This window comes from Pseudophryne corroboree, chromosome 1 (genome assembly GCF_028390025.1).
Source record: "Pseudophryne corroboree isolate aPseCor3 chromosome 1, aPseCor3.hap2, whole genome shotgun sequence".
Taxonomy (NCBI): Eukaryota; Metazoa; Chordata; class Amphibia; order Anura; family Myobatrachidae; genus Pseudophryne; species Pseudophryne corroboree.
Genome location: NC_086444.1, coordinates 1112698135 through 1112721423, shown reverse-complemented (window position 1 = coordinate 1112721423; position 23289 = coordinate 1112698135). Strand labels below are relative to the sequence as shown.

Below are 23289 nucleotides of genomic sequence, written 5' to 3'. Positions count from 1 at the left end.
ATGGACGGACTGCCTGCCGAGTGCCGACTGCCGACACAGAGGTAGCCACAGCCGTGAACTACCGCACTGTACTGTGTCTGCTGCTAATATAGACTGGTTGATAAAGAGATAGTATACAACAATATACTACTATACTGGTGGTCAGGCACTGGTCACCACTAGTCACACTGGCAGTGGCACTCCTGCAGCAAAAGTGTGCACTGTTTAATTTTAAATTAATATAATATTATGTACTCCTGGCTCCTGCTATAACAACCTGCAGTGCTCCCCAGTCTCCCCCACAATTATTATAAGCTTTTATACATTGATGTGCAGCACACTGGGCTGAGCTGAGTGCACACAGACTGAGTCACACTGTGTGACTGCTGTGTATCGTTTTTTTCAGGCAGAGAACGGATATAGCAGAGAACGGATATATTAAATAAAAGTTAACTTAACAACAACTGCACTGGTCACTGTGGTAAACTCTGTCTGCACAATCTCTCTCTCTCTCTCTCTCTTCTAATCTATTCTAATGGAGAGGACGCCAGCCACGTCCTCTCCCTATCAATCTCAATGCACGTGTGAAAATGGCGGCGACGCGCGGCTCCTTATATAGAATCCGAGTCTCGCGAGAATCCGACAGCGTCATGATGACGTTCAGGCGCGCTCGGGTTAACCGAGCAAGGCGGGAAGATCCGAGTCGCTCGGACCCGTGAAAAAAAAAGTGAAGTTCGTGCGGGTTCGGATTCAAAGAAACCGAACCCGCTCATCTCTACTAAAAAGGGTATTATGTTTGGGGAGAAAAAGCAACCAGTGGTTTTTCCCCCATCAGATGAGTTGAATGAAGTGTGTGAAGAAGCGTGGGCTTCCCCTGATAAGAAACTAGTGATTTCTAAAAAGTTACTGATGGCGTACCCTTTCCCGCCAGAGGACAGGTTACGTTGGGAGACATCCCCGAGGGTGGATAAAGCGCTCACACGCTTGTCAAAAAAGGTGGCACTGCCGTCTCAGGATACGGCCGCCTTAAAGGAGCCTGCGGATAGAAAGCAGGAGGCTATCCTGAAGTCTGTATATACACACTCAGGTACTATACTGAGACCTGCTATTGCTTCAGCATGGATGTGCAGTGCAGCAGCAGCGTGGTCTGATTCCCTGTCTGATAACATTGATTCCCTTGACAGGGACACTATATTGCTAACCATAGAGCATATTAAAGACGTAGTCTTATATATGAGAGATGCACAGAGGGATATTTGCCGGCCGGCATCTAGAATTAATGCAATGTCCATTTCTGCCAGGAGAGTATTATGGACTCGGCAGTGAACAGGTGATGCGGATTCTAAAAGGCACATGGAGGTTTTGCCTTACAAGGGTGAGGAATTGTTTGGGGATGGTCTCTCGGACCTCGTTTCCACAGCAACAGCTGGGAAGTCGACATTTTTACTTCAGGTTCCCTCACAGCCTAAGAAAGCACCGTATTATCGGGTACAGTCCTTTCGGCCCCAGAAAGGCAAGCGGGTTAAGGGCGCATCCTTTCTGCCCAGAGGCAGGGGTAGAGGGAAAAAGCTGCACCATACAGCCAGTTCCCAAGAACAAAAGTCCTCCCCTGCTTCCACTAAATCCACCGCATGACGCTGGGGCTCCATTGGTGGAGCCAGGTGCGGTGGGGGCCCGTCTCCGGAACTTCAGTGACCGGTGGGTTCGCTCACAGGTGGATCCCTGGGTTCTACAAGTGGTATCTCAGCGATACAAGCTGGAATTCGAGACGTCTCCCCCTCGCCGTTACCTCAAATCAGCCTTGCCAGCTACTCCCCAGGACAGGGAGGTAGTGCTGGCGGCAATTCACAAGCTGTACCTCCAGCAGGTGATAATAAAAGTTCCCCTCCTTCAACAGGGACGGGTTACTATTCCACAATGTTTGTGGTACCGAAACCAGACGGTTCGGTGAGACCCATTCTAAATTTGAAATCCTTGAACACTTATATAAGGAAGTTCAAGTTCAAAATGGAATCGCTCAGGGCGGTTATTGCAAGCCTGGAAGAGGGGGATTACATGGTATCACTGGACATCAAGGATGCTTACATACATATCCCCATTTACCCACCTCACCAGGTGTACCTCCGTTTTGTGGTACAGGACTGCCATTACCAATTCCAGACGTTGCCGTTTGGTCTGTCCACGGCACCGAGAGTATTTACCAAAGTAATGGCCGAAATGATGATACTCCTTCGAAGAAGGGAGTTATAATTATCCCGTACTTGGACGATCTCCTTATAAAGGCGAGGTCCAGGGAGCAGTTGTTGGTCGGAGTAGCACTATCTCAGGAAGTGCTACAACAGCACGGCTGGATTCTGAATATTCCAAAGTCGCAGCTGGTTCCTACGACGCGTCTGCTGTTCCTGGGTATGATTCTGGACACAGAACAGAAGAAGGTGTTTCTCCCGGAGGAGAAGGCCAAAGAGTTGTCATCTCTGGTCAGAGACCTCCTGAAACCAAAACAGGTGTCGGTGCATCACTGCACGCGAGTCCCGGGAAAGATGGTAGCTTCTTACGAGGCAATTCCATTCGGCAGGTTCCATGCAAGGATCTTTCAGTGGGATCTGTTAGACAAGTGGTCCGGATCGCATCTTCAGATGCATCGCCTGATCACCCTGTCCCCGAGGGCCAGGGTGTCTCTGCTGTGGTGGCTGCAGAGTGCTCATCTTCTCGAGGGCCGCAGATTCGGCATACAGGACTGGGTCCTGGTGACCACGGATGCAAGCCTCCGAGGTTGGGGGGCAGTCACTCAGGGAAGAAACTTCCAAGGACAATGGTCGAGTCAGGAGGCTTCCCTACACATAAATATTCTGGAACTAAGGGCCATTTACAATGCCCTAAGTCAGGCAAAACCCCTGCTTCAAAACCAGCCGGTGCTGATTCAGTCAGACAACATCACGGCGGTCGCCCATGTAAACCGACAGGGCGGCACAAGAAGCAGGATGGCGATGGCAGAAGCCACAAGGATTCTCCGATGGGCGGAAAATCACGTGATAGCACTGTCAGCAGTGTTCATTCCGGGAGTGGACAACTGGGAAGCAGACTTCCTCAGCAGGCACGAACTCCACCCGGGAGAGTTGGGACTTCATCCAGAAGTCTTCCAGCTGATTGTAAATCGTTGGGAAAGGCCACAGGTGGACATCATGGCGTCCCGCCTCAACAAAAAGCTAAAAAGATATTGCGCCAGGTCAAGGGACCCTCAGGCGATAGCTGTGGACGCTCTAGTGACACCGTGGGTGTACCAGTCGGTTTATGTGTTCCCTCCTCTTCCTCTCATACCAAAGGTGCTGAGGATAATAAGAAAGAGAGGAGTAAGAACTATACTAATCGTTCCGGATTGGCCAAGAAGGTCTTGGTACCCGGAACTACAAGAAATGATCTCAGAGGACCCTTGGCCTCTGCCTCTCAGACAGGACCTGCTACAGCAGGGGCCCTGTCTGTTCCAAGACTTATCGCGGCTGCGTTTGACGGCATGGCGGTTGAACGCCGGATCTTGATGGAAAAGGGCATTCCGGTTGAAGTCATTCCTACGCTGATAAAAGCTAGGAAGGATGTGACAGCAAAACATTATCACCGCATATGGCGAAAATATGTTGCTTGGTGTGAGACTATGAAGGCCCCCACAGAAGAATTTCAGCTGGGTCGATTTCTGCACTTCCTACAGTCAGGAGTGACTATGGGCCTAAATTTGGGATCCATTAAAGTCCAGATTTCGGCCCTGTCTATTTTCTTTAAAAAAGAACTGGCTTCACTGCCTACAGTTCAGACGTTTGTTAAGGGAGTGCTGCACATTCAGCCCCCTTTTGTGCCCCCAGTGGCACCTTGGGATCTCAACGTTGTGTTGGATTTCCTAAAATCACATTGGTTTGAGCCACTTCAGACCGTGGAATTAAAATATCTCACGTGGAAAGTGGTCATGCTTTTGGCCTTGGCTTCGGCTAGGCGGGTGTCAGAATTGGCGGCTTTGTCCTGTGAAAGCTCCTATCTGATCTTCCATATGGACAGAGCAGAATTGAGGACTCGTCCCCAATTTCTCCCTAAGGTGGTATCAGCGTTTCATTTGAACCAACCTATTGTGGTGCCTGCGGCTACTCGGGACTTGGAGGCTTCCAAGTTGCTAGACGTAGTCCGAGCCCTGAAAATCTATGTTTCCAGGATGGCTAGAGTCAGAAAGACTGACTCGCTGTTTATCCTGCATGCACCCAACAAGCTGGGTGCTCCTGCTTCTAAGCAGACTATTGCTCGCTGGATCTGCTCCACGATTCAACTTGCACATTCTGCGGCTGGACTGCCGCATCCTAAATCAGTAAAAGCCCATTCTACGAGGAAGGTGGGCTCTTCTTGGGCGGCTGCCCGAGGGGTCTCGGCTTTACAACTTTGCTGAGCTGCTACCTGGGCGGGATCAAACACGTTTGCAAAATTCTACAAGTTTGATACCCTGGCTGAGGAGGACCTTGAGTTTGCTCATTCGGTGCTGCAGAGTCATCCGCACTCTCCCGCCCGTTTGGGAGCTTTGGTATAATCCCCATGGTCCTTACGGAGTTCCCAGCATCCACTAGGACGTCAGAGAAAATAAGAATTTACTCACCGGTAATTCTATTTCTCGTAGTCCGTAGTGGATGCTGGGCGCCTGTCCCAAGTGCGGATTGTCTGCAATACTTGTATATAGTTATTGCTTAACTAAAGGGTTATTGTTATGAGCCATCTGTTCAGTGAGGCTCAGTTGTTATTCATACTGTTAACTGGGTATAGTTATCACGAGTTGTACGGTGTGATTGGTGTGGCTGGTATGAGTCTTACCCGGGATTCCAAATCCTTTCCTTGTAGTGTCAGCTCTTCCGGGCACAGTTTCCCTAACTGAGGTCTGGAGGAGGGGCATAGAGGGAGGAGCCAGTGCACACCAGTAGTCCTAATTCTTTCTTAGAGTGCCCAGTCTCCTGCGGAGCCCGTCTATTCCCCATGGTCCTTACGGAGTTCCCAGCATCCACTACGGACTACGAGAAATAGAATTACCGGTGAGTAAATTCTTATTTTCTTTGTCTTTGTGCTACTTCCTTCCTCTTTTGGGTTCATCTTCCTGTCGGCATTGATTCAGTTCACTCAGGGTTCAGCTCGTACTACCACCAGTGGCGTAAGTCCTGGTGGTATCCCAGTATCGGTAGGCACATCACGCCTTATGGTAAAAGCGGCTATTATAGGCTAGAAGACCTGCTGGTGTGTTCTACGAGTCTTAATCTGGGGTGTACAGGGGTCACTGCCAAGAAGATCTCTGAAGCCTCCTTGGAAAGAAGATTCCACAGTTGTAACAATATGTAGGGGTTTATGCAGAGTTCAACACAAGTTGGCCATAATTTACTTGCTAAAAAGCGTTTGATGCGATCAAATAGTTGCCGGCCAGAAATAAAGGAAAAACACACATTGCAGAAATTGCGATCGTACCGCAATACACGATGTGATCGGATAACCATACGCAAATACAGGAACATCGAAAAGTTTTTCCATCTGCACCAGGCAAAGTCATCCACAATTTTGCATACACAACAGGCTGGAAGTGGTCATTGCTGAGACCCACCCGAAAAACGCCTTGCCACGCCTGCGTTTTTACAAACACACCCACAAAATGCCATATTTCCTCCCCTAAACGCTGGCTTCCTATCAATCAAAATGCAATTGCATCGAAGCACAATGTGTTCGCAGAAATAATAGCAAATCGTGGGTGTGAATGCACAATGCGATTTGCACAATGCGGTTTGGACATTTGATAATCAGACAAATTGCGTTTTCTCAATTTTGAGATCCATGCTGAATAGGGTCTTGAATGTGTACATTCACCAGTATGCCAAGTGTTATGCAACTTTGTGAGAGGATTCTTGGCTTGATAGTTGTCATCATTATCAATGCGCAGGTCTGTGCAAAAAGATTCATGCATATTTATATTTTTGGCCAACTCAGCATAGCCAACGATTCCATTGATATGCCCTCACTGAGCATTGCTTACATGATCTTATTACACTTTATGGAAACAAGATGGTGCTGCGCTTGTAATGGAGTCCTCAGAGTTTCTATCACACTCTGAGACACTCACACATATACTGTACACACAACTGATTGTAATCTGGGGCAGACCTACACACCACACACCTACTACTGTATAGTATGTAAGAATTTGCTATAGAAGATGAATGTTAATGAAAATACAAGATACAGTATCATAAATGAAGCCAAATCTTGCAAGAACTCCATGTTGCTATGCGCAGCATTGTTACTGTCTATTCAGAGCAGAAAAAAGAAATGTATTTTTTTTAAATGTAGCATATTTGTCTCACTATAAGTGCCCCAGCAGTGCACCTTACTTGTCAACTTTGCTGCCCCCTACACAGGGAGGAGGCAGCCAGGTCAGTGCATAGGGTGCATGACGGCTGTGCAGAGGGCATGGTGGCACGATCATCATCGCTCCGCCCCCCCCCCCCCCCCCCCGCTATAAAGTGGAGAGAAAATAGGCTTTGTATAGCGGGGATATGATGACGAGAATCATCACAAATCACTTAATTGGTCCTCCTGGACCACCCAATTGTGCTCTGCAAGTGGGCGGCTAAGGGGAGGGGGGTGCGGCCAGCTCTGGATGGGGTTGTGGGAGACTTGCACATCTTTCCCCGGGTCTGGGAGCACAACCTGATTTCCAGGAACTCCCCGGTCACTCTGTGAGAGTAGGCTATATATTTATTTAGTATAAAGTACTATAATAATACCCTGCAAAAGTTCCAGAAGTAATACTAGGAGATAATTAACCAAACTCACAAGTTTAAACTACACAAAATACAGTACACAGAGTGTTCAACTAAAACTAACAGGACAACTGTTACCTTTGGTAGAGATAACGGAAGTTTGCATACTGGAGTCCTTTGCTGTAAATCAATGGCCAGCCCGGTTTTGTAACTTTCTGTGATGTCCTCTTTGGATAATTTGTAGAACGCGACTGTCCCCTTATAATGTGGAGAGCTATAATTTCCAAACTCATCAACAACTCTGAGATCTAGAGATAGATTCTGCATTCTTTGGGAATGAAATGTGAGTTTGCCATCTGGAAGTTAGTAAACAACAAAAATACTGATAGCATTATAACATACCTGTAGGACACATTTTTGTAGAGTGTGGGTCTGTGTGCTTTGGATAACAGATAACAATAAATGTTCTGCATCATACATGGCTAGGCTGGACATTGACTATATACACTACTCTACTCTAATTACAGTATAAGTACAAATAGAGCTCCTTACCTTTATTAAACCCACTTGAATAGGTAGGGATGGCCATCGACCAATGATAGTTGCCAAACACCTACTGATGGTCAATGGTTTTGAGTGGAATTGAATAGTTTATTTTTCCCCCGGGCATGAAGGTTAGCCCCTCCCCACTGGCAGTCCATTAAGCCCCGTTCCCATTTTTTTTTTTTGCCCTTTGCCCTACCAGCACCTGCTAATGGTGGCCATTGAGTTGTGAAAACCATCGATGGTTCACCATAAATGGTTTATGTGGCAGGAAAACAGACCACTAGTGATGCTAACAAGGTTAATTTTTCTTCAACTCAAAGTAAGTGTGTGTGATATACTTTTGAAAAAATATGCAGTTGTGCTCAACCTTCAATGAGTGAAACAAAGCAGTTCTAATATTTATTTATTTTTGGTTTATATTGTTATAATTAAATGTATACATTTCAGCAATTTCTGGTGCAGAGATGAACAGAACTTGGGTGTGTGTTGTTTCCAAACTGTATGCCATATTCATCCATAATCATCCACGTAAAGGACTGTAGATATCTAGTGGTTTGCCCCAAACTCCCCCAACTCACACACACAATATGTGAGCTCCAGGTTTGCTAATGGTCATCATATCAGTAAGAACCTGCGCCTACACTAGGTGCCGGAGGCACAGCTCCAAAGAGTCCAAACACATATTTACTCTTATGTCCAACAGTGCAGAGTCCACGTATCAGTTGACATGCCCACCCTGAACTAGATAAAGTACCAATCAATCAGCTTATAACTGACATTTTACAGACTGTGGGGTCTATTTACTAAGCTTTAGAAGAGAGGAAGTGGAGTGAAAAACTGTACCAACCAACTACAGTAGCTCCTGTCATTTTTAAAACACAGCCTGTAACATGGTAGTTAGGAGCTGATTGGTTGGTACTTTATGTCTCTCAAACTTTATCTCTCCCCAATGCTTAGTACATAGACCCCTATCTTTGAAAAATGATACTTAAAAGCTAATTTGTTGGTACTTTATCTTTCTCCACTTTATTTCTCTCATAGGTTTGATACACCTCCCTCCCAATGTGTTGAGTGCAATGAGATGTATTTTGTTGTATTGCTACATACTGTAATAGAAAATGTAAAAATCTGGTTCACCTGACGCTGCTATGTTTCCATAGAAATGACAATGAATTTGGTCCCCTTCTTGAAGAACAATTGGTTCAGAAGGCTCAGTATATCCTGACTCCACCAGGGCAGAGATCTCCCAGTTTAGTTCTTTGGAAGGAACCAGTTTAATAATAACTTTCTCTAAGTTCTCTTTCTTCCTGTGCAGCACCACATTGACCATTGAACTACGTAAAGCATTTTCCAAACTCTGAATAAAGCTAATCAAATATACATTGTCCATGGTGGAAGACAGACGAACGATGATAAAGCTGTTAAATGAAAAGAGTTGGAAATAATGACATTATAATAATACTCTTATTCTTGTAAATCTAAAAAAAATCTCATGTATAGTATTATAAAGTTTTATTTATAATCAAAAGGTTTTTGATTGCATTTATTCATAGTTTTTGCTCCTGGTGACATGAGAGTCACATGTTAGAAGCTGGTCATCGCTTACTACTGAGGAGATTAACATTGAATACAAATGCAAATGTGTTTATTTCATATGTCTAACAATAGGACGTTTTAATCTACAGCTTAAAAATGATATCTGCGCTTATGAGAATGCATTGTTGTTAATAAAGTCATCATAGACTATATATATATATATATATATATATATATACATACATACATACATACATACATACATACATACATACATACATCTCCTATATATTAGCCCTGTGACTCTGTGTCTGGGTGGAGTCACAGACCCTGCCCTGTACCAGTGTCAGCACACCTCGGTGGAGTCACAGACCCTGCCCTGTCCCAGTGTCAGCACACTAGCAGAACAGACCACTAGCCAGACACACCACACTGCCAGGTAAGCAAGGAGACCCACACAGCCCTCCCCTGCAAACACCCACCACCACCTACTACACCCACCTTACCCTCCACGGCGCCACACACAGCCGCTACCCAGTCCGCCGCTAGGCCGCCCCCCCCTCCATCTCTTACAGTGCAGCCGCGCCGCGGACCGCGGACATACACTCACGGCTACACGGCCTCCACACATCGCTCCCCACTACCGCTGCACACACACTCACTCACGGAGCCAGACCAAACCGCACAGCCTGGCTCCCTCACTACCACGCCAGCTCCGATTTACGCTGTCACAAGACAGCCGACAGGAGCCTACCACACCAGCTCCCTCCGGCCTTCCCCAGCCCCGTTACCCGCAGCTGTCTTCCGCCGGACCATAGCATTGCACATAACTCTCCTCCCCTCCCCACTACCGCTGCACACCCTGTCTCACGGAGCCGCGACACACCAGCCTCCCTCACTACCACGGTACCTGCGCTTCCCTTACCTCCGTAACCCGCACCATTCTGCCTGCGCCCGCCAGCCCTGTCCCAACTCCAGCATCACCCCGCACAAATCCACCCCCCGCACCCACCACCATCAGTATAGCAGCCAGCAGTAGCGAACGCACCCCGCACCCCAGTTTGGGAGTAAAGCTGATATTGGTGGTGGTGGTGGTGGTGGTGGTGGTGTGTGTGTGTGTGGGGGGGGGAGGGTTCTATTACTTAATGGCTGCTATTGTGCTGGAAGGGGGGGGGAATTGGAAGTAAAGCTGATATTGGTCATCGTGGTAGTGCTGGTGGAGGGGGGGGTTCGATTACTTAATGGCTGCTATTGTGCTGGAAGGGGGGGGGGAGTGGAATGGCTTAGAGAGGGGGGGAAGACACAACACACTCTAAAAAACACCAACACCTATGCCACCTTACAACAAGTCTCACAAACACACACATACAACTGTAACACCTCATAACCCCTCACCACTACACCAAGTTATACAGTCCCCACACCACATCCACCCTCCAAACTCACTGTACTCACCACTCCAATCACACATTTTTCTATACACCATGCACAATCTACATAGCCCTTTCCCATAGACCTTTCCCAGCACACAAACAAAACACACATTGATCCTTCACCCCCTCCACCATGCAGCATCCACTAAATACAACACATACCACGTCCACACTCACCCTCAACACACATTATCTTTAGCCATCACAAGCACACAAACTCCACAACACTACACCTTTACCCTACACACTAACACATTGACAACATACACATTTTCACCCCCCCTCCACAACATCAACTTCACACGCCCTACCACCACTCCAAAATCACCACCACTTTCTTCACCCTGCACACACCCTAGCACAACCCACCAACCACCTACACGCATCACAACGATGACCCTACCCCTAATACACCTACCTACGTTAGACAGGCAGCCACATCATCACAACCCTCATATATATGTCCCGCTACACACAGGAGTACCAACACTCCTGTTGACCAAACCCAGCAAACTGCGGATGGCTGTGCTGTGTACATGCACTAACTACCGCCTTTGCCCTCACGGGGGATACCGGTACCAAACCTTGCACACGGCAACACACATTCACTCACTCACTCACTCACTCACTCACTCACTCTACTACCATTTCCTCTCTAACATTATCATCCTCCACACAGGACACCCACCACCACTGACAACAGCTACATAAGGCATTTTACACTCCAACTCTACCATAACATCCACATATCCCCTTCTTAAACCAGACACACAACACAGGCACAACCCTCCCCTCCATCTAAACACACTACGTGTCACAACCAACATTTACATCCCACATCCAACCCTTAAGACAACTCATCCACCCAAAACCACACCCCCAACAACCATGCATATGCCTCTCCAACAACACCTCACAAGTACAACCCTCAAACACACTAACACCTTATTTCAAAACCAACCTTCACACATACACCACCACTCCAACATCCCATTTACAATAACACAACTTTCAATATCTCTACACAACACTCACCCACAAACACCACCAGTGACCATAGCACACCTTACAATACCCAACACATAACACACTCACAACACACGTACACCTCAACCACACATAACCACTCACCCCTACGAAAAAAACATCTACACACACCAGTACACATACACACCCCTGACCACACCCGCACATCCACAACCCATACCAGCTTTCCCTCCCCTACCACTACCCCCCACCCCTGTATATCAACTGGACACCATCCACAACACGTTCTACACCCTGCCCACTCCATTACATCACCAACCAACCACAAAGACATACACACCATGCCCCTACTCAAACCTAACCATCCCCCAACTACCTCCACCGATATACTACCTCTGCCACACAATGTACCCTCTGCAAACCTACCTTCCACAAAACATTTCCCAATTATCACACACCACTTCCATTACCCAGTACCATTTCCTAAAGGCCCTTTAACAACCCACACATATTACATACAGGACACCCACCACCACTCACAACAGCTACATAAGCCATTTTAGACCCCAACTCTACAATCACATCCACATATCCCCTTCTCAAACCACACACACAACACATGCACAATCCTTCCCCACCAACTTTCAACACTACGTGTCACAACCAACATTTACATCCCACATACACACCTTAGCACAAGCCCTCCAACCAACACCACACCCCCAACAACCATGCACATGCCTCTCCAACAACACCTCACAAGCCCACCCCTCAAACACAGTAACACCTTATTTCCAAACCAACCTTCACAAATACACCACCACTCAAACAACCCATTTACAACAAAACAACTTTCACTATCTCCACACAACACTCACCCACACACACCACCATTCACCATAGCACACCTTACAATACCCTTCTAATACATCACACAAAACACATGTAAACCTCAACCACCCATAACCACTCACCCCTACTACACAACATCTACACACAACAGAACACAGACACACCCCTGCCCACCCCTGCACATCCACACCCCACACCAAATTTCCCTCACCACCCCTATCCCCCTACCCCTGCAAATCACCAGGACACCATCCACAACACTTTCAACACCCTACCCACCCCATTACATCACCAACCAAGCAGATCAACATACACACCATGCCCCTAATCAAACCGCACCTACTCATCCCCCACCTACCTCCACCTATCTACCACCTGTGACACACAATGCACCCTCTTCAAACCTAACTTCCACAAAACCTTTGACAATCATCACACACCACTTCCATTACCCTACACCATTTATTAATGCCCCTTTAACAATCCACCTACAGTACACACCATCTTTAACACAAAAATTTTACACCACACCTACACACAACCAGCCTAGCCACAACACAGCTTTCACACCAAACCCACTCCACTTACGGGTGACAGGCCTCTCGCCACTCCCGCATCACCCAGCGCAACCTTCAACCAACACCCTCCCCAACCACCCGCAGCCCTCACCACCATCAACCAGACAATAATATATGTGGCTTATATACGAGCCAGCAGCAGCGCCCCCCCCTCCCCTTCCCCACCTTGGCACACAGCTTATGCTAATACACCACCCCTGCAGCTCACATGAAACCTCAACAAAACCATCAACCTCCCCCTACCGTACTCTCCACCCCTCCCATGAACACTACAAAGCCCCCCCTACCCTTCACCATCCACCCACACACCCCATGTGGAACTCCATCACCTATGGCAGCCTCGGACATACCCTCCCCAATCCCCCTGCCACACACACCCACAACTCCAACAAGCCCAACACCTCCTGCCCCCTCCACCATCCCTCAGCCCACAGAGGCGTAGCCCCTTACGACGGTGTGAAGAGCGCCCGTAGGGCGCGATGAATCACCTAGTGTGTATATGTATATGTGTATATATATATATATATATATATATATATATATATATATGGATATATATATATGGATATATATATATATATATATATATATATATATATTCAAATATTTAGGCAATAAAATAATGAAAAAAACAATAACTATTAAAAACTTGGTATCTTAAAATGGACATTTTTGGGCGACCATGCAGACACACAGAACTGGTCCATCTAGTGGACGTGTTATGGGTATGCAAGCCAACTTCAGTAGTATGTAGATACACTTGTTTCAGATGGATCTTTTTCACCTAGCATGGAGTAGGTGCAAGTCCAGACACATGATGATGATGATGGTTGCGACCGCAGATGGAAAAAAGTACGTGGGGTGTCACTCCACATGGAGACACATAGATGATTGACATACAGTTCACAAGCGGAATCACACTTTAGCACAAGCTAATAAACTGCGGATGCATAAGACATAGAACGAGCCTCATTAACCATAAAGGATGTTAAAAAAGGTTATACAGTAGCATTACTGAACAACAGTTGCACATCACATTGACCAAGCCTGGCACTTAAAACCACTTGGCTGACTTGTAATATAGGCCCTCATTCCGAGTTGATCACTAGCTGCTTTTGTTCGCAGCACACCCATCAGGCAAAAAACAGCACTTCTGCGCATGCGTATGGGGCGCAATGCGCACGCGCGACGTACTTTCACAACAGCCGATGCAGTTTCACACAAGGACTAGCGACGCTTTTCAGTTGCACTGCTGGCCGCAGAGTGATTTACAGGAAGTGGGTGTTTCTGGGTGGTAACTGACCGTTTTCGGGAAGTGTGTGGAAAAACGCAGGCGTATCAGATACAAATGCATGCATGCCTGGGGTAATGTAGGTGTGGCTGGCCAAACGCAGGGTGTGTTCGTGACGTCAGAACAGGAACTAAATAGTCTGTAGTGATCGCAAGCTAGGAGTAGGTCTGTAGCTACTCAGAAGCTGCACAAAATTATTTTGTAGCCGCTCTGCGATCCTTACGTTTGCACTTCTGCTAAGCTAAGATACACTCCCAGAGGGCGGCGGCTTAACATTTGCACGGCTGCTAAAAGCAGCTAGCGAGCGAACAACTCGGAATGAGGGCCAAAGTGCAATAAGGCTTACATAGTGCAATCTCTAATATACTGAATAATAAAACGTAAAACTGTTAACTTAACTTAAATATGCTCAGATCCTTACCTTTGTATATGTTCATTTATTTCAAATGAGACAATTCCGGTCTGTGTGTTTTTCACCACAATGTCATCTAATATAATCCAGTGATCTTCCTTTAATGCCAGCAATTTCAGTAATTCACTAGGATTAGTCCCATGCTTCCTGACTGAGGCACTCACAGCTCTGTCATATAAACATAAGGTATTGATGGATCTTACTAAGTCCTCTACAAATAAACAATATCTTGCATATGCAGCTCATATTAAAATGATGGTATTTAAAATAATTTGAATAGCATTTTTAAGCCAAAAATAATCTTTATGAACATTAGATCTTCTAGGCATGTAGTTTGTATACCCATCTCAGCATATACAACGAAACAAAAGTAATTGGGGGGAAAGTGGGTATCTTATAAGAATTTTCTAAATATATATACAATGGGTTTGAAATGTCTATTAGTGTTCTAATCTAATGTGCTAATTTGGTGAGTCGTGAATGGTGTGTGGCGCAACAATCATTATCATCTGATCTCTTTACATATCATGAAATTTTGAACCACAGTAGAGTAGAGCCCCTTATACACATTACGCCAGGTAGATCCCCTTATACACATTATGCCAGGTAGAGCCCCTTATACACATTACACCAGGTAGAGCCCCTTATACATATTGTGTGAGGTAGAGCTCCTTATACACATTGTGCCAGATGGAGTTATATACACATTGCACCAGGTAGAGCCTCTTATACACATGTCAGGTAGAGCCCTTGAGAGAGAGTGAGTGTATGTGTCTCTGACTGTGTCACCATCACTCACCAGCTCTCCAGATGCAGCAGTAGGTCCCCCAGCTTCCTACGAAGCACTAGGTCCCATATCAAGCCGCCTCCTCTCCTTTGCTGTCCCTGGAGTCCCGCAGCTGCATCATACTTAGGGGTCTATTTACTAAGCCTTGGATGGAGATAAAGTGGATGGAGATAAATTACCAGCCAATTAGCTTCTGTTATGTCACAGGCTGTGTTTAAAAAATGACAGTTAGGTACTGGTTGACTGGTACTTTATCTCCATCCACGGCTTAGTAAATAGACCCCTTAGTCCTCTCAAAGCTCCTAGAAGTCAGTAATGGCAAGTGAGAAGCGGTCAGCAGGGGCCAGGAGGTGGGAGGCAGCCAGTGTAGTGTGGGCAGCGGGGAGCCACGCGTAAATCAGATAGAGCTGCCTGGGTGACGGCCGTGCCCTCAGGCCATAGCGTCCCAGGTGGCCACCTTGCTAGCCCGCACCTAAAACCACCACTGATTATTATAATATGCTATTTTAGTGTTGTTTTTGTGTTTTTTTTCCCCCAACATATGTTTATTGATTTTTGGCATACAGAAGTAAAAGCAGACAATAATTGATAATACAGAACAAGGACCACAATCAGAAGACAATGAACAGAGGTATATAAAGCAAACATATGCAATTGGTTCATTATCTTGCATACTTTGGTCACCATATATAACCAATTGGTTAGTTCTGCCTAGACAGTAATATACTTCAATATATATGTAAGAAAAGCAAAAGAGAGCAAAAAGAAAGAAGAGATAGATAAACAAGAGAGGAAGGGTAATAGGGTAGGGTTGTGTAGCACTCCAGTTTTCATCTCAAGAAATCAAGAGGAGAAACCTCCTAGCCTTATATTCAAACAGTAAAGATCTGGTTATAGAGCATGTTACCCAAGTTCTAGTCTTTGACCATGTTCAATGAGTATGATTGTGAGGACTTGAAAACAAGCCAAGGATATCATGTAGCTATAAACTCCTGACACCTTTCTGGTGACACCCTAAGCTCTTCCATAGACATGTACATATCAATTCTATTGGAGGTCATTCCGAGTTGTTCGCTCGCAAGGCGATTTTAGCAGAGTTGCTCACGCTAAGCCGCCGCCTACTGGGAGTGAATCTTAGCATCTTAAAATTGCGAACGAAGTAATCGCAATATTGCGATTACACACCTCGTAGCAGTTTCTGAGTAGCTTCAGACTTACTCGGCATCTGCGATCAGTTCAGTGCTTGTCGTTCCTGGTTTGACGTCACAAACACACCCAGCGTTCGCCCAGACACTCCTCCGTTTCTCCGGCCACTCCTGCGTTTTTTCCGGAAACGGTAGCGTTTTTTCCCACACGCCCATAAAACGGCCTGTTTCCGCCCAGTAACACCCATTTCCTGTCAATCACATTACGATCGCCAGACCGATGAAAAAGCCGTGAGTAAAATTACTAAGTGCATAGCAAATTTACTTGGCGCAGTCGCAGTGCGGACATTGCGCATGCGCATTAAGCGAAAAATCGCTGCGATGCGAAGATTTTTACCGAGCGAACAACTCGGAATGAGGGCCTTTAAACCAATACTTCATAGTAGGTGGAGTAATAGACCGCCAGCGGACTGGGATAACCGGTTTTGCGGCGCTATTAAGGAACTTTAATAAGGATCTTCTGTATGTTGCCAGAGAGCCAGGATAAAATTTAAAAAGCCAAAACATGGGCGTGGAAGGTACCTCTGCACCCACTATCGACCTAGAGATGGATAGAACTATTTTCCAAAAAGACGAAGTGATCAACAATTCCACCAGATATCAAGTAGGGAGCCCATTTTACTGTTACGTCGCCAGCATGTATTTGGTACACCAGAGAACATTTTTGCCAGTGTAAGGGGACACCTGTACCAACGTGACAGAACTTTAAATTGGGTCTCAATCACTGAGTAGCTGATACAGCTGACAAATGTAGCCTGAAATTTTTTTCTACAATCTTCGTCTGCTTAGTCAATCTGGAGATCGTGTCTCCAGTCTCTTGCGTATTTAAAAAGGTCAGAGAACCTATGTTTAATCGAAAGCCTGTAGCACTTTGAGAGAAAATGCTCTGGAGTGAAAAATCCAGGCACATATTCTCAAAAAGAGTCAGGGGTCTAGAGGCAGCCCATCAAAGCTCCCTTCCCTGCACAAAATGCTTCACTTGTAAGTACCTCCAGATCTCCGATGGTGGGAGATTCCATTTAGTCATCAGGAAAAGGGGACACTCTCCCCCCATCAACCAGCTGGCTGACACGTTAGCTGGCGCACATTGAGCTTCCATACATCGAACCCCGGACCTGCAACCCAGGAGGGAAGTCAGGATTATTAACTAGAGGTGTCAGAGGGGAATGTTTAGAGGACACATATTGAAGATTCCTCAGTCTATTCCAACACACCAGTGTAGGGCCGATGGTGAGGTGGGAAATAGCAGAGGCCTTAGAGCGCCATGGGTAATGGGTAATTTCTGTCGACAAAGCTTTGTTCTCAGTAAGCAGCTATTGTTTGATATTACTCATCCTAGACCATTCCATTATTCTACTAAGGATAACAGCTTCATAGTACATTGAAAGGTGGGGTTGCTGAAGACCTCCAATATGTCTTTGACAGAAAAGAATGGCATGTCGGAAGCATGGTCTTTTACTCCCCCATACAAATTCTCTGACTGCATTATGCAGATCTCTGAACCAGATTTTGGGGATATGGACCAGTAGAGTCTTGAAAAAATATAAAACCCTAGGAAGAACATTCATTTTGATAACACTGAGTCAACACTGTTTAGAGAGTCTCTTGTTACCCCAGTCCCTGAGTTCAGAGGGAATAGTTCCAAGTAATCTTTTAAAGTTATCATCATAGAGATGCGAGAGTTTAGTATCTAATGTGACACCGTACCTTGGTGACTAGACTAGAAGAGTGCCAAGTAAATGGAAAAGCCCTTTTAAGGAACGAGAAGGAGCCAACACATTCACTGCCACTGACTTTGAAAAGTTAATTTTAAAATTAGATAAAGAACCACATTTTTGGAATTCAATCATCAGGTTGGGGATTGAGACAGTCGGGTTTGCCAGGATGGGCAATAAGTCATCCACAAACAGAGCGAGCTTATATTCTGTTCCACCCACTTTGAGGCCAGAGATGTTTGGATTGAGTCTTATGGAGCTAGCCAGGGCCTCCATGCAAAAAAATTAAAACAAAAGGGGAGAAAGGGCATCCCTGTCTAGTGCCATTTTTAATCAAAACCAGTTTAGAGAGGGCTCTATTTATTTTTATCCAAGCCGTGGGGGAGCAAGAATGTGGTAAAGGCTGACAGGGCCAAGCTCCAGATGTCTCAGGACCCCTTCCATGAAAACCCAGCTAATCCTATCAGTTTTCAGCATCACCACTCTACCCGAGCCTACTGAGGTTAAATATATCAAGTCAATAGTTTTGTTTGTGTTATCTCGTGCCTACGTCCCAGGCACAAAACCCACCTGATCTGAGTGAATCTCTTCAGGAAGCAGCTGCTTCAGTCTGTTTGCAATTAGTTTTGCAAACAACTTAACATCAGTATTAGGAATTGAAATTGGATGGTAGCTGGCACAATGTTCCGGGTCTTAGCCTTCCTTAGGTGTTACTGTGATAAAATCTTCCGAAGACTGAGGTGAGAATCCACCTTCATTGGAAACAGCATTAAAGGCTGCTAGCATTTTGGGTAGGAGAGCATCTTTAAAAAATTTATAATATGAGATTGTGAAATCGCTCAGACACAGACTTTTCCCAGAGGGTGTTTCTTTAAGCGTTAACTCTCTAACTCTAGGAGGGAGAAAGGAGAATCCAACCAAGCACTGTCTTCCTCCGATAGTTTTGGAAACCCAGCATCCTTGAGATATTGAGTTGCCAGTTTCTGGGAGGAAGCTAGGTTTCATTGGGCCCTGAAGGTGACATTGGGCCCTGAAGATTATAAAGTTTGGTGTAATTCTCCAATTGAGAAAATACGGATTCTCAGATCACTCAGGTAAACAGTTTAGTAAAGTGGCAAATGCCCTTTATTGTAAATATACACACACAGTACACTAAAACAGTAACTATTACATGCCAGGATGGTATCTCACTTACTAGGTCCCCACAATAGTATAGAATTACAGATATATGAGCGAGTATCTATATAGCAGAGCCACCAAGTCTGCACTCCCAGGAAAAGCTTGTCATCCAGTGTCCACAATGCGTCCATAGATGATCCTCACTCAGCACACTGGCAGCCTCATCCTCCGTGCACGTCCAGTAGCCTTTTTGGAATGAGAGGATAACAACAATGCTTCTAGGCCTCAGCACACTGGAAGCGCTATGGAATGTGTCAGCTATGTCTCTCGTGAGAGTGTGGCAGACTCCATCTGAATCTTTCATCAGTTGAATATATAGAGTAGCTCTTTGAGAACGCACCGCTCTAGCCAGCAACTTCCCTGGTTTGTTCCCCTACTGGAAGAAGCAATTTCTACAAAGTTTGTAATCTCTCTTAATGTCCTTGAATAACAAGGCATTAAGAGCTAATCTAGTGTCATTCAGTTCGGATAGGACTTGAGATTTATGCATTGTCTCCAATTCTTTCAGCCGCTGAAGCAAGGCGATTTTTTTTGCCTGATTTTTCTCATTTCAGTATTGATCCCAACTGAATGAGCTCTCCATGTAAAACACATTTGTGTGTTTCCCACACCATGACTCTAGCTGAAAAATAATCATCTATTGCCTCAACCAGTTCAGATTTATACTGTGGGTCAGAGAGAATTTGCTCATTTACAATAAATACCATGTGCATTGTTTAAAGAAAGGGCAGGAGGTCTCCAGGGTCAGGGAAATGGGAGCGTGATCTGACCAAGTGATCAAACCTATATCAGTGTTCTAGATTAAATGTCAAAATCTATGAGGAAATAAAAAATAATCTAACCTGGAGTATGTGTTGTAGGGTCGAGAGTAAAACGTATAATCCCTATGCCCCGGGTGTGTTGGAGTCTCCATATGTTGACCAACTGGTGTTCATGGAGAGCACAGTATACCCTATGGTGCAAGGCTAGTGATGGTCTAGCTGGGGTCACTCTATATATATATCTCTGGCTGGAGAGGCCAGTTCAAATCACCCCCCATTATCGGAACACCCTCGACCAATGGAGCAATCCAAATTTAGGGCTGTGATGAGGAAATTAGGTTGTGACTGATTGGGAATGTAAAGGTTAATAAATGTATAGGACTGACCAAACATTTTACATTTAACTAAGAATGTTCTGCCCTCCTCCAGAGTAATTGAGGTCACCTCCTGAAATGGGAGCCGTTTGGATAATAAGATAGCAACCACCAGGGACTTATTTTTACTGTTATTATTATAAAATTAAATTGGATAGTTACAGTCCATAAGAGTCGGGGCAGCGCAGGATTTGAAATGTATTTCTTGGAGGAATGCTATGTCTGCCTTGGCAACAAATAGATCTCTGAGCACTCTGGATCTTTTCTCAGGAACATTCAAGCCCTTCACATTAAGGGAGAAAAATGTAATGGTCATGGCTTAAGTATCAACTGCCATCATCAGTTGAATAGGGCACAATATGGAGGCTAGGGAGGAGGGCAATGACTCTTCCAGAGCCAAGAAGCACATGGGGTAAGAGAAAGGGAAAGGAAGAAAGAAGAAAAACCAAAAACATACAGTGCATGGTGAAAATTCCAATCAGAAAAAATAGCAAACTAAGAGATATGGATGAGAAACAATCTATAAGATAAGTAAACAGCACCCTGCCACCACTTGAGAGCACGGGCCCACAAAACACATCGGAGACCAATAAAACACAGGGCGGCATGGGGGTCACTAGGGATCAGTGACAAAATCAGCCCTAATAACTAAGCGAAAGTGGTAAACAATAATTAGAATAGTTTCTTCCAATCACATAACATTGGAAACAATAAAGAACAAATGTTCTATAGCATTACACATCCCCTGCTATAAATCAATTGAAAAAGTCAATCTGCATGTAACATTATGCAAGATACCCAGTATCATGAGGCACCTTTTTTTTTAATCCAACGCAGTACAGTTTATCAGAAATAGGCCAACTAGAAAAGGCAAAACACGTCTATGAATAATGGCGTCTGATCTGGAACTACTGTAAGGCATTAAAGGCTCCTTGAAAAAGTAAGTGCAAACATCTTGGAGTACGTAAGCCTATCCTCGTGGGGTCGTCATTCTTGGTGCCCGCTGTTTCATGGGTTCTTTTGAACAAGTTGCCAGTCATTATTGGGGTGAGAGAGTTCTAGTGGAACAAAGGCTCTTGCCATTCCGAAAGAGAGATCAGAGGGATCCCAAAGACTTGACAAAAAGGGGGCAAGTCAGCCGAATATTTTAGCATATGTATCTACCCATTGTGCAAAATTTGTAATCTGAAGGGGAAGCCCCATCTGTACTTAAGCCCCAGTTTGCGGAGTTCTGCAGTAAGAGGCTGTAATACTCTGAGCTTTTGGAGGATAACCCAAAATAGATCCTGATAGATCTGGATGTGTTGGTCATCTATATCTATCGTGTCTAAATGACAAACTTTGCAGAGGATACCTTCTTCTGCGAGTAGTAATGCAAGCGACATATAATGTCTCTTGGCCAGTCTTGGCCAGTCAGAGGGGGTTCTTCTGGGTCTCAAAGCCTATGAGCTCTGTCAAACTCAATTGTAGAATTGGGGTCCTATCCTAGTAGTTTGTTGAAAACCCTTGGGAGAAAATCGACAAGGCCTTGGGGCAGGACATCTTCCGAGACCCATATGATTCTTAGATTATTCCTCCTTCCATGATTATCTAAATCGTCTAGGCGATCTTGAAGTTGTTGAAGATCAGTCGCTTGCACAAGGACCGCCATTTAAAAGGCATTAAGAGCCATAGCAGAATCCAATGTAAAACACTCCTAGGTGGTTAACCGGGTTCCAATATGCGACACCTGTTTGAACAGCGGCAATTTCATTTCGGACCTTTTCTCTAATTCTATGTTCCAGTTGAAAACCTGCTTTGTTGGCATGGAGCGTAGTAGGTGTAAGATCTGTGAAACACCAACTGACTCCAGTGTAGTGTCTGGGTCTGCTATATGTTCTCTGGCTTGGGAGGGTGAGTCTGAGGAGGGAGAGAGTCGAGGGTTAGATGGTGTAGAAGTATCATCAGGCTCAGAGCCCTGTGGTAGGAGAAATTGTCTCATGTTGAAGGAGGATGTGGTCCCCATTGGTTGGGTAGGGTTCCCCTTTTGGGATTTTCTTCCTTTGCCTTGAAAGCTGTTCTTGCCTCTCACCATGGGGCAGTAGAATATCAAAAGAAGGCACCAGTGGAATGTTATGTGAATAGAATATTATTCTGTCAGGGTCAGTGTTTACACACTCCCCCAGGAGGTGAAGTGGCTAGCTGAGCATTATCCCGCTGACAGGTATCCACTCACTGTAAACAGAGTGTTTTTCGTGGAGCACATCTTGTTGTATAAAAGAGCATGTGCAGCATGCGGCATAAAACCTCAAGGGCTTCACATACAATTCTGGGGACAAATAAGCCCGGTCACTAAATATTACAGCGGGGAGCTCACCCATCACCTCCCAGTAGTGTCCCATGTGCTGTGGGGGGGATTTTTGTCCAGATTCTGTGGTTCAGAGGGAGCTGCAGAACAATCACTACTGCACAGACTGATACACAGCTAGAGCAAACACTACTTAATCAGCTAGCCGAAGCATTTGGATTAGCTGTCACGGCTCCAGGAGACCAGCAGGAAGTCGTCCATCACGCACCTGTCAAAGGGACTCCGGCGGAGGGTAGCTCGGGAGGCAGTCAGGAGACAGAGTGGTGCCTGCAGGTAATGACAAAGCCACGGTCAGTATATGCACCTCGCTGCATTCTCTCCGTGCTCCCACGGCGGTTGCTGATAACACTATAGACCACAGCTTCTGTAAGGAGAGAAGGCTGCATCCTGCAGGGACAATTATAAGTGTCCATCGGCTCAGCAACACACATCTCTCCACTTGGGATGGCCTGATGTGGCTTTGTAGGCAATCTAGAGGTGCAAGGGGGTTGTCAAAAAGGCATATAAGCCGACATTAGCCTGCATCCAGCAGGAGCTCCGCGG

At 45.6% G+C, this 23289-nt stretch overlaps 1 protein-coding gene and 1 long non-coding RNA gene across 3 annotated transcripts in view; one reads left to right on the top strand and one right to left on the bottom strand.

Moving 5' to 3' along the window:
* Positions 1 to 23289, bottom strand: part of DTHD1 (death domain containing 1) — a 133500-nt gene that overhangs the window by 27439 nt on the left and 82772 nt on the right. Inside the window, exons 6-8 of the mRNA XM_063922333.1 lie at positions 14388 to 14546; positions 8427 to 8707; positions 6882 to 7099 (exon numbers count right to left, since the gene is read on the bottom strand). Of these exons, the coding sequence (XP_063778403.1) occupies positions 6882 to 7099; positions 8427 to 8707; positions 14388 to 14546 (658 nt within the window). The remainder of the gene's footprint in view (positions 1 to 6881; positions 7100 to 8426; positions 8708 to 14387; positions 14547 to 23289) is intronic.
* LOC134927613 (uncharacterized) overlaps positions 1 to 23289 on the top strand; it is a 70775-nt gene that overhangs the window by 33018 nt on the left and 14468 nt on the right. The window contains exon 3 of one of the 2 annotated variants that reach the window (XR_010177686.1): positions 8605 to 8693. The exons of the other annotated variant lie outside the window; for it this stretch is intronic. This is a non-coding gene — a long non-coding RNA (uncharacterized LOC134927613). Of the gene's footprint in view, positions 1 to 8604; positions 8694 to 23289 lie in introns of those variants that run through there. 2 annotated transcript variants of the gene reach the window in all.